This window comes from Caloenas nicobarica, chromosome 3 (assembly GCF_036013445.1).
Source record: "Caloenas nicobarica isolate bCalNic1 chromosome 3, bCalNic1.hap1, whole genome shotgun sequence".
Classification (NCBI taxonomy): domain Eukaryota; kingdom Metazoa; phylum Chordata; class Aves; order Columbiformes; family Columbidae; genus Caloenas; species Caloenas nicobarica.
The window spans coordinates 1,260,979-1,275,617 of NC_088247.1; the positions used below are offsets into that span (position 1 = coordinate 1,260,979).

The window sequence follows — 14,639 nt, forward strand, 5'->3', positions numbered from 1 at the left end:
ACTTAAATATGAGAAGAAACTTCTTCCCAGTGAGGGTGCCAGAGCCTGGCCCAGGCTGCCCAGGGAGGTTGTGGAGTCTCCTTCTCTGCAGACATTCCAACCCGCCTGGACACCTTCTGTGTAACCTCATCTGGGTGTTCCTGCTCCGGCGGGGGGGTTGCACTGGATGAGCTTTCAAGGTCCCTTCCAATCCCTGACATTCTGTGATTCTGTGATAGACGTGCCCTGACACACGGAGCCTGCGGTGACCAGCACAGACCGAGCTGCCATCAGGAGAGGCCAACCTACACCATGGTGGACATCCTTCCAGCACACTCCACTCCAAACTCCCCAGCAATGCTCCTTGCTCCTGTCCACCTCTTTAACACCTCCCTGCCCAAAGAAAGACCTCTGACAACCCGCTTGCATTTCTTGCTGTCCAACCCACCCTGTTCCCTCTAGGTCCCTTCTGTCCCCATGTCACCCCTCAGAGATGCTGCTGCAGTGATTTGAGCAGCCCCAGCCTGTTGCTGATGCCTCTTAGGTCCTTGCAGTCCATCCTGGAGACATCCTGGCTGCACGGACAGGATGGTCCTGTGCCTTTGTGCCTTTCTCCTTCCTCCTGTAACGTGTGCCACCTCTCTCATCCCTCTGGGCTCTGCAGGTGGCTGAAGGGCCAGCAGGAGGACAAGCAAGACACAGACGTCCATTACCACTCGCTCACTGGCGAAGGCAACTTCAACTGGCGCTACATCTTCCCCTTTGACTACCTGATGGCGGAGGAGAAGATCGTCATCTCCAAGAAGGAGTCCATGTTCTCCTGGGATGAGACCGAGTACAAGATCCCAGCCCGCCTCACTCTGCAGGTCTGGGATGCTGATCACTTCTCGGCCGACGATTTCCTCGGTGAGTGGGGGGGTCCAGTGAGCTGGGACCCCATGGCTGGACAAGTGGGGAGCAGCGTGGGATGAGATAAAGCCTATATAGGAGCAGAACCTAGAAGGGCAGCTCTGCTTCTCAAGTCCACAATGTCCTACAAACCCTGTTAGATGCTGCAGGTAGGATGAGAGCCCTTCCTTGTCTCTGCTGCTACTGTTCAAAAGCTGCTCCTGAAGCAAAGATGTCAGCTTGTTAATTCCCAGAACTAGCTCAAAGCTGCTCTCCAGGGCAGGACATGCTGGTCCAGCCCATGTCCAGCCAAGGACTCAGCATTTTGGGGGTGCCAACATCTGTCCTCCCCTTTCTCCTGCCAGGGGCCATCGAGCTGGACCTGAACCGTTTCCCCCGGGGAGCCAAGACATCGAAACAGTGCAGCCTGGAAATGGTGACGAACGAGGCAGAGCTGCCCATGGTCTCCATCTTCAAGCAGAAGCGGGTGAAGGGCTGGTGGCCGTTTGTGGCCAGAGATGAGAACGATGAGCTGGAGGTCACTGTAAGAATGGGGAAAAAGGAGGGATTTTGTGTCCTGGGGTTTGCACTCTTTGCAGACACCCCCACCCCCTGCACTTGTCTCTGTTCCCTCAGGTCCCCTCTTGTCACCACGTCAGGAGGGGCTGAGGTGGGGAGCACTGCCTGGGTCTCAGCACAACTCTCTGCTCCTTGCAGGGGAAAGTCGAGGCTGAACTGCACCTTCTGACAGCAGAGGAGGCGGAGAAATCCCCTGCCGGGCTGGCTCGCAACGAGCCTGACCCACTGGAGAAACCCAAGTGAGTAGGAAACCCCACTCCCCAGAGGACACCGGGGCTCCTGGGACGTGCTGTGGGGTGGTCCCCGGGGGGACAGCCAGGCATGGGAGGTAAGGAGGGGCCATCATCGCGTTGGCATTAACGATGGGTGTTTGCTTCCTCTGCAGCCGCCCAGACACGTCCTTCATCTGGTTCCTGAACCCGCTCAAGTCCATCAAATACCTCATCTGCACGCGCTACAAGTGGCTCATCATCAAAATCGTGCTGGCCCTCTTGCTCCTCATCATGATCGCCCTCTTCCTCTACAGCATGCCAGGCTACATGGTCAAGAAGCTGCTGGGAGCATGAAGCATGGGAGCCTCCCCTGTGTCCCCAGCGCTGCGCCAGCACCTTCCCCGGTTCTGTGCCCTTCTCCTCCCCACAGCCTTGGGGGACATCTCCTCCCTGCTGCTGGGCCCACCCTTCTCCCTTACTCCTCTGTGGGTCCCATTCGTGGCTTTAGTCCCAGAGAAATGAGGCTGGTGGACGGTATCGATCTAGGGCTGGTGGAGGTGCCCAGCTGGTTACTGCAGGGCAACCAGCCTGGGGTCTTGGAGCCCTTTGCCCACCAGGGCCATGGCTGGTGTCCCCCTGGGAAAATCAAGCCCCAGCTCTGGGGGAAGGGGAGCAAGAGCTGGGGCTGCATCACTGGGGCAGTGGGAGCGCTCCCAAAAGGCTCCTTGGAGGGAAATTCAGAAACAAGGATGGAGCAGGGAGCTGGGACAGCTGGGGACATGCCAGCCCCCCCCAGCGCCTGTCCCCTCTGCCAGCACCGTCCCTGCTCCACTAATAGCTCTGGAGGTCACTGTCCCCCCGTAGAGGTGCCCATCCCACCACAGGGGACACCAGGCATCGTGTCCCGGCAGCCACCAAGGCCCTGCGCTTCCCTCCTCGTGGCTCTGGCACAGCCAGGGAAGCGTCCAGCAGCTCAAACATCTTCCTAAAGTCACTGACCCAGCTGTGGTGGTGGCTGGACATCCAGAGGGATCACAGGGAGCCACGCTCTCTGGCAGTGGGAGCTCCCTGTGGCCTTTCTGATTCTCAGTTTATTTTATTTGGATTGATGCATATTGCGGCTGGAGTGTTTCTTGCCGCGTATATTAGAGAAGGGCTCTTTTCTCAGCTCACTGCAGTGTACAGCTGTTGAAAAGCCACCTTTCTCAGCTTCAAGTCTGCAAGATCCTCTTTGAAAAATCGAGGACATCTCGGGAATGCATTTAAGATACTACAGTTTTAATGAGTCAATAAAAATCGTCTTACACTTCTGGGTTCTCTGCTGAGGCCTCACATTAGTGGGGAGATGTTTCACCGCTGGCTGCTTTTCCAGACAAGTCCTTTCCTCCTCCACTCTGTCCGCCCCACTGCTTCCCAGTCCCAGTCTTTTCTCCCGTTGCCTCTCCCCAGTTCCCGTGCAGGTGGCAGCAGGTGGGCAGCAATGTCCTCACACCACCACCTCCATGTTGCGCAAGAGTGCATCAGCCCTACACTGGAGATCCAGCTGCACTATCTGCTCCCACTCTGCGATGCCGGTGGGTTCCAGGCTCCCTGCGATGCACAGATAGCCCAGCGTGGCCCCTATGTTCCTTGTCATAGTGGCCCAGGAGTGCTGGACACACTGCAGACCGAGCCCCTGCCCCAGACCCTTGTACCCCATCGGGGGCAGCGGCTCCAGCCCAGCCCTGCACAGCCCCTCCGGGGGGAACATGGTGGGGAGAGACACTCCCTGCCCAGCCAGCTGCAGGTGTGGAGCAGCCCTTGTGTCCTTGTTGGCTGGTCTTGTCTGTCCCTCTGGTGCTCCCGGGGCCCTGAGGCTGGGACACGAGACCTGTGAGGTCTCACTGTCCCCAGGGCTCCTGGCCTGAGTGGGGACCCTGGTGGGGAGAGACTCCCCCTGCCCAGCCGGCTGCAGGTCTGCACTGCTGGCATCGCTGCGTTTTGTCCAAGGCTGCTGCCCAGGAGAAGCCCATGTGTCCTGCCCGGCCGGTCCCATCTGTCCCTGTGGTGTCTTGAGGACGGGGTGCGGGGCCTTCGAGCTTTTGCTGCCCCGAAGGCTTATGGGCAGAGACCCGTCGCAGTCCCTGTAGCACGTCTCAGAGTCTGTATCAGGAAGCACCTGCATTTTCTCCCATGTGTAGACTGGCTCCCCAGCAATGAGCAGCTCAAAGTTCAGCTCCAGATCCATCTCCACCAGTTTCCCCTTAACCATCATCATGTCCAATCTGTGGAGGATGATGACCAGCACGGGCAGGTCCTGTTGTTCCTCGGGCTCGCTGCAGTGTGGGCAGCTGCTGGTGACGCATCGACGGCACTGCAGGCAGACCGGATATTCTCTGCTCTTGGATTTGCGCAAGGCTGGAGTCCTTCTATTCTGAGATGTTTCCTTCAGCTCCTCCATCAGGTCGTGGCAGACTGCGATTATGTCCAGGGAGTCCATCAGGGATCTGCTGAGCTCCTCTACGTTGCCAATGGAGGGCTGGTTCCTGGGGAGCTCAGAGCTGCTGTCAGCCTGTGAATGTCCACCTGGACCCTTGTCTTCCATCTCCTGGGGGAGCTCCTTTGCAGAGGCTGCTTCCCCGCCGCAGCTGCTTCTCCACAACTCTCCTTGCTGGGGAATCCACCCGCTGTGGAGGAAATAGCGGCTGGACTGTGGGGGCTGGAGTGGGACAGGACAGACCCAGCACCCTCTCTCTGCCTTCTCCCATCCCATGGGAGATCTCCCAGCTCCCCGGTGCCAGCCCTGCCAGCTCTGGGATCGCTGGCTGAGCTGGGGACCTGGGGACATGGGCCAAGCCCAGCCCAGCAGCACAAAGGCAGAGCGAGGGGCCGGGCACCTTCAGGCCAAGGCAGGGGCTCCCGAGGGGCTGCCCCCCTGCAGGGAAGGGCTCTCCTTACCCGGGCCTGGGGCTCTCTGCAGACCCCTCCTCATCTTCCCAGGGCTCTGGCTGCACTGGGCTGTCTCGGCCGGGAGCCGCGGTGGAGCTCGGGGCAGCTCTGGGACGGGGCTGCTCCCCCATGGCGTCCGTCCGGCTGCTGCTCCGAGGGCTCTTCCTGCCCTGTCCCCAGGAAGCAAAGCCCGGGTTAGTGCGGGGTGTCCCTCCTCGGCCAGGAAACAAGGAGCCTGGGAAGGGTGTCTGGAGTGACAGGGACAGGAGTGTCCCAGCCCCAAGCCTGGTGCCCAGCGGAGGTGGCTCCAGGGCAGGGGCCCGGCTGGCTGGGCAATGGCTGCTGCTCACTGTTCCCTCCCAAAATGTGGCCCAGGACGGACACTGACTTTGGCCATGGTGGTGTTGGCCCAATGGTCCACGTAGATGCTCACAGCCATGATCAACAAGATGATGGTGCGGGGCAGCAGGATGTTGCAGAGGACCCAGAAAGGCAGGATTATGATGAAGATCAGCAGGGTCAGCTGCCAGTCCGCCATGTTCCTGACGCAGAGCGAGAATCTCCTCTGGGGTCTCTGCAGGACGAGGGGATGTGCAAAGGATCAGCTGGGGAAGCCGAGAAACCCGGCGAGATCCCCGGGGTGAGGAGAGCTTGGGGTGACACCGAAGCACCCGCTCCTACCTGCGCCTTTGCTTGTCTTTCCATCTTTGATGTGTTTTTCACACGCTTGCCCATCTCCTCGCTCGCTCGCTGGCTCGCTTGCTCGCTGGCTCGCTCGCTAGCTCGCTCGCAGTCGAAATGACACCTGAGCCTCCTCAAAGCCCACTTAAATAAGGGCCACGTTTGTGATGCAATGGTGACATCGACACACAAGGGCTGCCCCGGCGACCCAGGGCTGAGCTGGCGCAGGGGATGGTGCAGCCGCCCAGAGAGCCCCTGCGGCTGGTCGTGGATGGGGAGCTGCTCTGCGTGTGGGAGACAAGCGAGCTGATCCCTCATTCCCCCTGGGCAGCGCTGCCGGGGCTGCGGCAGACGTGTGTTCAGATACGGTGGGATAAGTTTGGATGAACAGCAACCGGGCCAACAGGACAGGTTTCGCAGGAGAGCACAGAGGCTCCTGAAGAGGCACAGGGAATCTTGCAACATCCACTTCTGAAGGGAATTCTTTTGACCCTTGCTTTCCCGTAGAACAGCGTCCAGACGTCTGTTGTACCTGAGATGGGAGAAAGCGTTGGTTTGACTGTAGAGGCGTTGATTTGCATCAACAGCTCTACTTGTTTAAGAGACCGTGAGGTGTTGAACAGTAGTTGTTGCTGCCCTGTGTTTTTGACCACATGCGGTCCAGTTTTAAATATTTGTAGAGGCAGAGTTTGTCTTCTCTTATAAACTTAGCAGGTGTTGTTCCCGTTGTTGTTGTACCTGCTGTGGTTGCGCTCGGCTTATTGTCATCCGTTCTAACCCCGACTCTTCACATCAGCCCTCTACCGTTGGGATTCTCTTCACAAGTTGCAACTGCAGGCGTCATTAGAGTGAAATTGCACCAACAGTGCAGCTCACTTGTAAAGACAGAACTGTTTTCACGTTTGGTCTCCCATCCGTTTGAAACATAACTATGTACAGCTGTTCAAGATGCCTTCTCATGACTCCACCCAGCTATCCTACGACATCCTATTTTAATTTTGCATCCTGCTACTCCCCAAAGCCCGGGCAGTTTAACGGTAGACTCGTTAAATCCCTGTCCGTCTTCCAATGCCCACCTCCACTCATTATTTAAGTAAATTTCATTTCCGTGCATGAGTACAGCGGCAACATTTATACCCGTCTCGTTGGGGGGAAGTCTGAATTCATCCCCAGCTGGAGCTTGAGTCCGTGGTCATTCCAGAGTTCTCTGTCCATGGGCTGGGAGGAGCTGGACCAGCAACTCAGTCACAGGTTTTTTGTTTGCCATTCCATGGGCTGCTGTAAGAGATAAGAGAGACTGAAAATGGACTTGTCCCCCCTTTTTATTTTCTTTACCTATAGTCATTGGTTAGCTGCTCACTACTCACTTGGTATATCCAATTTTCTTTTCCTAGAACTTTAACAGGAGAATGAGAACATAGTAGGACAGGATACAGCCCGTCCCATTTAGGTTCTAACTTTTATTTACATGTGACCACTTTAACACCTCGTCCCAGGGCCTGCGGGGAGCTGGAAGGTCCCTCTGGGCCACCCACCTCCACCTCTGGCCACAATGGGCCACTGTGATGGCCACATGGGCCTGGAGGCACTGGGGTCTGTGTGTCCCCAGCCGGCCCCGCTTGCCCCGACGCTCCCCCGCACGTTGTGCAGAATAACGTGAAAAATCTATCGAGGCTGGCAACAAGCTCCAGACTTTATTCTAACCAGAACTGCTTAATGGAGAACCAAATAGAAACGGGGTTTATCCAAAATTACTCAACACACTGACAACATTAAACAGCACAGGTTCGGGTACTGGTTGGGAGTTTAATTACTACACAGCTGGTTGAGACTCAAGTGATCCCGAAACTCTGGCATGATGGTTCGAAATGTGCGTCTTCCCACTCATACAAAGTGAGGACTCTCAAGGGTCCCCAGGAGATCACTCACCAGGTCAGTGAGATGGCCAAAACCTCAAAACCTTCCTTAGATGCCATCCCAGTCTAAGCAGAATCTTTTACCACAAACCCGCTGCTCGGAGGACACCAACTCATGGCCAGGGTTGAATCTGGCAGCTCCATTTATACCCTCGGTCCAACCTAAGCTGTTGTCACTTATGGTAGTTGTACAGAAACTGCTCTCAGCTGAGGAGTTTCGTTGGTCAAGGGCCCTGTCTGTTGACCAAGGGGTGGGTACATGACCATAGTGGTCTACGGGTGGAAAAGCCTCTGGTGCTTTCGGGGTTGTGGTTGGGGAGGTGTGAGAGTCGGTCCGAAGAACAGTTTCTGCCTGAACATCGCCATCAGGGACTTGGAGAACAGAATTGGGCAATGATTTGGAGAGAGGCCTGAAGCAAGGAATTGTGTTGTGCAGCCCTCTCTGACCCAGGGACAACAACTGCTGTCCAGAAGATGGATTTTCACCTGTTGCTTGAGCCAGACTTGCCCCCCACCTCCTGTAACAAAGGCCAACGAAGAAGAGCATGCGCAGAGGCTCGCCAAGGGTCTTAAGGTCACCCAACGGACCCGTAAGAAACCCCCGAACTGAGGCACCGCAGGTGCAGACGGGTTCTGGCAAGCAAAGCGCAGACTTTTCGGGCCTGTGCAGTTAAGCCTGGATTGCGCAATAACGGCGGAGATTGGCCTCGATCTACGGGAGTGAAGGGGGGTGAAGAAGCATAAAAGACAACTCCTGATGGGACGTCATGGAGATCTCCCCACCGGAGGATCCTGAACCACGACGGAGGACCGGCAGGACTCTCGTCACGGGACCCGAGACCAGAGGGACGCCTTTGGAGCTCGTTCGGTGGTAAACCCAGCCTCATTTCTGCCTTTTCTTTTTACCTTTCCCTTTTCCTCTACTCTCTTTCTATTGTGTGCCGCTTTATGGGCAAATTAATAAAGCAACACTGCTTGATTGAATTATAACCCCTTGGCATTTTGGTTGCCTTAATTTTGCGCCTTGAGATCAACGTAAACGAACCATCACGAGTCCATCACCGAACGGACCGTGACAGGAGGTGAACCTCCCACAAAGTGCCCATCCCTGGAGACATCCCAGGCTGGACGGGGCTCTGAGCAACCTGAGCTGGTGAAGATGTCCCTGCCCATGGCAGGGGGGGCACTGGGGGAGCTTTAACAGTCCCTTCCCACCTAAACCATCCTGTGATTCTGTGGTTGCTGGTTGTCCCTGCCTCTTCCCCACTCCGCCTGCTGCAGGTCACCGATGAGCTGGTTCTTCTCCAGAAGCCGCGTGCATTCCTATCCCCGCGCTGAGGTGCCTGTGCAGACGCAAACCCCTCGTTTCTCCATGCTCTGGTGGGGTTTGATGGGCACTGCAAGGACCTCCATGCCCTCCGGGCTCGCTCCTCTCCTGGCAAGCCCTGCACGGCAGCAGCACCGAGAGGAATGTGCTGAGAGCTCCTGCTTATTTTGCTTCCCCTGCGTGTGCGGATGGGGCTTGGGATTTGGGCTGGGGTCTGGGTGCACAGCGACAGTCCCAGATCCTTCCAGCCCACGGGCTGTTTGTCACAGGGGAATCATCTCCCGGGATCCAGCCCAAGACTCACCCCCCACCCAGTCCTGAGGAGTTTCTGTCCCTGCTGCTTCTCACATAAGCGCTGCTGTGTGGCACTAAGCACCGCACGAAGCTAAAAGGAGGGTAAAGCCAAACGTCTAGAGGTCAGGGACACCAGAGGACCTTCCCGTCCTCCTGCCGCACCTGCCCACTCTCCTCAATCTCCTTACGGCTCCTTCTCTGCTCTTCCTCCTCGACCACAGTGGGCTCCGCATCTTCTCCAAGGGCCGCCCTGGGCAGAAAAGGGGAAACACAGAATATTTACACCCTAATGCTCGGAGATGCCCTTGGATCTGGGATCCCAGCTGGATCAGCACAGCACAATTCGCTCTCTGTTCCCCGCGGTGGGTTCAGTCCCAGGTGTGGCGGGTTCACTCGACCCCCCAGCCAAACCAGAGCGGTTTGGTGCAGGCTCCAGAGGAGGGAAAGGCCTGAGCCGCAGCCAGGCCAAGAACTCCTTCCCGGAGACCCACGGGAAGCACAACGGGAACCGGACACGTTGGCTTGTGGGTTCAGGGAGTCTCGTGCAGACTTTTCCTGCCGTGTGCAATTTGACTACGAGTCACCCACTTTACTCCATAAATACGACAGCCTGGGTGAGCTACTGTGAGCTCTCCCTGCTAAAGAAGTGAGCTGTGTGGCGATGGTTTTACTACTCACAGGTCAGTGGATGAGCCCAATTAAGTTTGATACTAATCATTTAGCTTAAGTAGATGCGCACTAAATATAAAGAATTATTTAGAGATATAAGGTTGTATGATATTTAATGTACTCTTTCCTTCATGTTACTTGGTAAGCTGGGTTTGCTAAAATTTTCAGCTGTAAAGTTCTGCTCATATTTACCAAAAGCAACTACAAACTACACTGAACACTTGCAAGGTAACGTCCAGTTTGCACTTTGCTGGGAAGCACAGAACCGACTGGGAAAAATAACAACCCAAGGCTACCTCAGAGACGTTACCGACATCCGCAAAGCGGGGCCCAGGAGGGCTGGAAAGGCCATGCTGGCTCCCTGCCCCCCGCGGTGGGCGGTGGGGGTCCTGCCCCAGGGCGGGTGCGGGGCGGGGGCTGCTCCGAGCCCTGGGGCCGGTCTCCGAGCCCGCGCTGGTCCTGGGGGGCTCGGCACCGGGTGCCAGTTTGGGGAGAGGGAACTGGGACTAGTTTGGGCGTGGGGGCATGAACTCCAGCGCCAGTTTGGGGCAGAGGAGATCACCTGCGACCAGACACGGGGTTTGGGCAGAAGGAGCGGGGCTTGTTGCGGTGTGGGGCAGGGAGCGGCCTGGGCCCGGCTCTGATTTCGGCGGACCCGGTGGGGGTGCAGGCGGGGGAGAGAGACGCGAGCCCCGTTTCTCACCGGCGCTTGGCATCAAGGCGGGCGGAGATGCGGCGGCGGCGGGCGGCGATGCGCTCCTGGGGGCCGGGGCCGCTGGGGGCCGGGCCCGGTGCCCGCCATCCCGCATCCGCGCCCGCTGCCCGGCTCATGGAGCCCCGGCCCGCCCGGAGCGGCGGCTGCTGCGCATGCGCACGGCGGCGGCGGCGTCCCCGCGGTGCATGGCAACGGCAGCACCGCGCATGCGCGTTGGGCGGCTCCCGGCACCTGCGCACTGCGCATGCGCGGCGCTTTCCCGCCTCCTCACAGCGGCCGAGAAGGGCGAGTAACGTCCGCAGCCCGGCCCGAGGGGAAGGGGCGGTAAAGGGGGGTCAGGGCGGAATTATTGGTGCTGAAGAACGGCCCCGGGAGCCCTGCGAGAGGTCGCTGGGTCCTGTGTGCTCGGCGCTGCTGGTCCCGCCTGGGTCAGCAGATCCCCTGCGAGGCACCGCAGGGCCTGTCCCGGGATCCCGTCCCGGGATCCCGCCCCCAGCAGCCCCGCGGAGCCAGGGAGGTTGTTCCCCCGCTTTATTCCCTAAATGAAGAGCTCTCCAGGCTGTTTCAAGGCTTCCACAGTTTTATTCTGACAGAAGCTTCGTGTCAGCGCTGAGTTGTCCGCTCACAGCTGCTCTTCGGGGCTCTCTGCTGCTCGAGGCCTCCAGAGGCGACAGGCGGATCTTCGCTCCATCCCAGCGGAGCTCGAGGCGCTTGGGGGCTCCTCCTGTCCTTGGTCCCGCGGGACACGACCCAGCCGGGCATGGGCAGGCTCAGTGGTCTTAAACGTCTTTTCCAACCAACGTGACTCTGAAGAGAAGCTGCTCAATTAATGTACGCTGTGATGAAGTTATAAAAGGTGTACCTGTCGTTAACCAATTGACATGATCGATGCTTTCTGCAAAACGAGGGGATATTTGTCAAGTTTTAGATCCTTCTGTATGACAAGAGGGAGGCAGAAGATTAAGTGATGCGTTGTTTAGAAGCAGAGTGCTTAGCTTATATTTATCTAATAATTAATAGATACACCCTTAGTTAAAAACTAATCAATTATAACTAACTTCATCAATTATTTCTTAGTATAGATGTATGTTGAATGCAGAACCAGGGAAAATTAATTTGAAGCCTAGAGCTGGACCAGTCAGAAGCAAACAATATCCCCTGAAATTAGGGAATGGAAAAAAAATAAAATAAATAATCAGTAACTTCGTGCAGTTTGGACTGCTGATGGAATGCAAGTAAAGAAACTAGATAATAAAGCTATAAAGTTAGTGTAAGATGTGAGAGTAATCAATAAAATTACACCAAATAATGGCTAACCCTTACACATTGTGAACTAAATTATGAGCCAATTAGAAATAGTTTACTGTGTTGGATTTGAAAGACGCCTTTTCTCTCCTGCATTAGCCAAACAGAGTCAGAAGCTTTTTGGTTTTGAATGGGAAAATCCCAAAACTGGGAGAAACCCAATGAACCTGGTCAGTGTTACCCCAGGGACAAGAACTGGAAGCCTGGGAAGCTCCTCCAGCAAATGGGACTTTGTGATCTCCTTAAAGCCACAAAAACTGAGGAAGATTGTGATCAATGGACTGTAAGTTTAGTGATTTTCTGAGATTAAGTGAGTATCGGGTTTCCCAACAGAAAGCCCAACTGATGCAGCACCAAGTGACTTATCTGGGATTCGAGATCTGCAGAGGACAGCGAGAGCTGGGGACAGAGCGAAAAGAAGCTGTTTGCCGGACACCAGAACCTGCAGCGTAAGAGAGCTCCGGACATTTCTGGGAATGACAGGTTGGTGCAGACTTTGGATTTATAATTATGGACTCTTAGTAAAGCCTTTGTACGAACTATTAAAAGAAAACACCTCCAAGTTGAATTGGAAGGCAGAAGCCAGGAGGGCATTTTTACAACTAAGAAAGGAACCGATGAAGGCCCCATGCCTGGGCCTCCCAGATGTCAGCAAACCATTTTGGTTGTACCCCCATGAAAGGCAAAGCATTGCTCTGGGTGTTCCAGCACAGCAATTAAGACCTGAGAAACGAGCCACGGCTGCTTCCCTAAGCAATCAGATGAAGAAGCAAAGGCTGGCCTGGGTGTCTTTGAGCTGTGGCAGCTCTCGTACTCCAGGTACAGGAAGCTCCTAAGCTCGCTATGGGACAGAAAATGACTGTACTGGTGTCCCCTGAAATACCAGGCGGTGTTGCTGGAACAAGATGATGTGAATATTGTCACTACTAACATTGTCAATCCAGCCCCTTTCCTCAGTGAGTCCGTTTCAGAGCCTGTGGTCCAGGGTTGCTGTGGTCCAGGGAAACAACGGAAGCTGTTTACTCCAGCAGACGGGATTTAAAGGCCCAGCCACTGGAGGGTGCTGAAGTCTCCTGGTTCACCGACGGAAGAGCTTTGTAAAGCAAGGAGTACCTAAAGCTGGGCTGCGCTGACAACTGCCCACAAGGTAATTGAAGCTAAACCTTTGCCTCCTAGGACTTCTCCCCAGAAAGCTGCACTCACACGAGCTTTAGAATCATCCAAAGAGAGGAAGATTAACATTTGGACTGATCCAAAGTATGTTTCTGAAGTGATGCATGCCCATGGAGCCATTTGAAAAGAACCAAGTTTATTAACAGCACAAGGAAGACAGGCGGATCTTTGCTCCATCCCAGCAGAGCTCAAGGTGCTTGGGGGCTCCTCCTGTCCTTGGTCCTGTGGCTGCACAGGGAGCAAACGAGTCGGGGGTGTGAGCAGCAGCATCGGGCGTCTCCTGGGCCCCAGCAGGGTGGGGGCAGCTGGCTCAGCGCACACAGGAACCAGGTGCCATCTGCTGGAGCATCTCCATGGGCCAAGGGGACCCAGCTGGTGGGGAGTCAGCACTCTGTGTCAGCCCCATCCAAACCAACCGCAGCAGAGGCCACCCCGTCTCCCAGCGCCACCCCAACACTCCACAGGACCTCATCCTGCAGAAACACCTCCCGACCAACACAGCTTCGACAGCCGCATGAGACAGCTCGGCCGCGGCCTCCCACGCTGCGCTGCCCCTGCCCACGCTCCTGCCGGTCCCACCTTGTCCTGCCAGAGCTCTTCAGCACCTCCATGTCGTGCGAGAGCGTGTCAGCCCTGCGCTGGAGATCCAGATGGGGTGCGGGGCCTTTGAGTGCTCGCTGCCCCAAAGGCTCATGGGCAGAGACCCATCACAGTCTTTGCAGCTCGTCTCGGGGGCTCTTTCAGGGAGCACCTGTATTTTCACCCATGTGTAGACCGGCTCCCCACCGATGATGAGTTCAAAGATCAGCCTCATTTTCACATCCAGTTCCTGCTCCAGGCCGCCAGTGTAAGACACCAGGTCCATTTTCTGAAGGACAACGACCAGCACAGGTGGGTCCTGTTTTTCCTCGGGCTCGCTGCAGTGCGGGCAGCTGCTGGCGAGGCATCGACGGCACTGAAGGCATACGGGATATTTGCTCGAAGTATCTTCAGGCCGGATGTGAGACTCGCCATCCTGAAATTTTATCTTCAGGTTCTCCAGCAGGTTAAGGCAGACTTCGGTCATGTCCAGGGAGCGCATCAGGGATCTAGCAAGCTCCTCCATGTTGCTGATGGAGGGCCGGTTCCTGGGGAGCTCAGAGCTGCTGTCAGCATGGGCAGCTCTGGGACGGGGCTGCTCCCCCATCGGATCTGTCCCGCTGCTGCTCCGAGGGCTCTTCCTCACACAGGTGCCCTGTCCCCAGGAAGCAAAGCCCGGGTTAGTGCGGGGTGTCCCCCCTCGGCCAGGAAACAAGGAGCCTGGGAAGGGTGTCTGGAGTGACAGGGACAGGAGTGTCCCAGCCCCAAGCCTGGTGCCCAGCGGAGGTGGCTCCAGGGCAGGGGCCCGGCTGGCTGGGCAATGGCCACTGCTCACTGTTCCCTCCCAAAATGGGGCCCAGGACGGACACCGACCTTGGCCTTGGTGATGTTCGCCCGACGGGCCTTGTAGGTGCTCACACCCAGGATGTCCAACAAGGTGCAGGACAGCAGGATGTTGCAGAGGACCGAGACAGGCAGGATTACGATGAAGGTCAGCAGGGTCAGCTGCCATTTCCCCATCTTCATGAGGCAGCGCCAGATTCTCCTCTGGAGTCTCTGCAGGACGAGGGGATGTGCAAAGGATCAGCTGGGGAGGCCGAGAAACCCGGCGAGATCCCCGGGGTGAGGAGAGCTTGGGGTGACACCGAAGCACCAGCTCCTACCTGCGCCTTTGCTTCTCCTTCCATCTCTGATGTGTGTTTCGCACACTTGCCCAACTCCTCGCTTGCTCGCTGGCTTGCTGGCTCATGTGCAGTCGAAGTGACACCTGAGCCTCCCCAAAACCCACTTAAATAAGGGCCACATGTGTGATGCAACAGTGACATCACATCGACACGCAAGGGCTGCCCCAGTGACCCAGGGCTGAGCTGGCCCAGGGGATGGTGCAGCTGCCC

General features: G+C 56.6%; 3 protein-coding genes across 4 annotated transcripts in view; 1 reads left to right on the forward strand and 2 right to left on the reverse strand.

The window, feature by feature from the left end:
• The window catches only part of OTOF (otoferlin), a 112,723-nt gene extending 110,711 nt beyond the window's left edge, over window positions 1-2,012 (forward strand). The window contains exons 48-51 of the mRNA XM_065630391.1: window positions 644-885; window positions 1,233-1,411; window positions 1,585-1,685; window positions 1,832-2,012. Coding sequence (XP_065486463.1) covers window positions 644-885; window positions 1,233-1,411; window positions 1,585-1,685; window positions 1,832-2,012 — 703 coding nt within the window. The remainder of the gene's footprint in view (window positions 1-643; window positions 886-1,232; window positions 1,412-1,584; window positions 1,686-1,831) is intronic.
• Window positions 2,013-3,144: 1,132 nt separating this feature from the next.
• LOC135986479 (uncharacterized) lies at window positions 3,145-4,943 on the reverse strand. Its single transcript, XM_065630443.1, has 2 exons — window positions 4,596-4,943; window positions 3,145-4,324 (listed from the first exon to the last, which is right to left on the reverse strand). The coding sequence occupies exons 1-2, from the start codon at window positions 4,715-4,717 to the stop codon at window positions 3,145-3,147; spliced, it is 1,302 nt and encodes a 433-aa protein (XP_065486515.1). The 5' UTR covers window positions 4,718-4,943.
• Window positions 4,944-5,622: 679 nt separating this feature from the next.
• Window positions 5,623-10,324, reverse strand: DRC1 (dynein regulatory complex subunit 1). Of its 2 annotated transcripts, XR_010606041.1 has the most exons (4): window positions 10,177-10,324; window positions 8,967-9,054; window positions 6,405-6,545; window positions 5,623-5,799 (listed from the first exon to the last, which is right to left on the reverse strand). XR_010606041.1 is itself a non-coding variant. In XM_065632772.1 (3 exons), exons 1-3 carry the CDS (start codon window positions 10,302-10,304, stop codon window positions 6,513-6,515), a joined length of 249 nt encoding a protein of 82 aa, XP_065488844.1. In that variant the 5' UTR covers window positions 10,305-10,324; the 3' UTR covers window positions 6,276-6,512. The 2 variants fall into 2 exon arrangements, 1 of the variants encoding a protein (XP_065488844.1); XM_065632772.1 differs by lacking the exon at window positions 5,623-5,799 and having other exon boundaries at window positions 6,276-6,545.
• Between the last annotated feature and the right edge of the window lie 4,315 nt (window positions 10,325-14,639).

What these genes read in the sequence shown, in the direction of transcription:
- DRC1 (XM_065632772.1), bottom strand. Translation starts at nt 10,304, where the DNA reads ATGAGCCGGGCAGCGGGCGCGGATGCGGGATGGCGGGCACCGGGCCCG. An exon ending in CGCCTTGATGCCAAGCGCCG is followed by an intron (nt 9,055 to 10,176) that starts GTGAGAAACGGG and finishes TTTTCTGCCCAG; the next exon opens with GGCGGCCCTTGGAGAAGATG. An exon ending in AGATTGAGGAGAGTGGGCAG is followed by an intron (nt 6,546 to 8,966) that starts GTGCGGCAGGAG and finishes TATCTCTTACAG; the next exon opens with CAGCCCATGGAATGGCAAAC.
- LOC135986479 (XM_065630443.1), bottom strand. Translation starts at nt 4,717, where the DNA reads ATGGGGGAGCAGCCCCGTCCCAGAGCTGCCCCGAGCTCCACCGCGGCT. An exon ending in GCAGAGAGCCCCAGGCCCGG is followed by an intron (nt 4,325 to 4,595) that starts GTAAGGAGAGCC and finishes TTTCCTCCACAG; the next exon opens with CGGGTGGATTCCCCAGCAAG.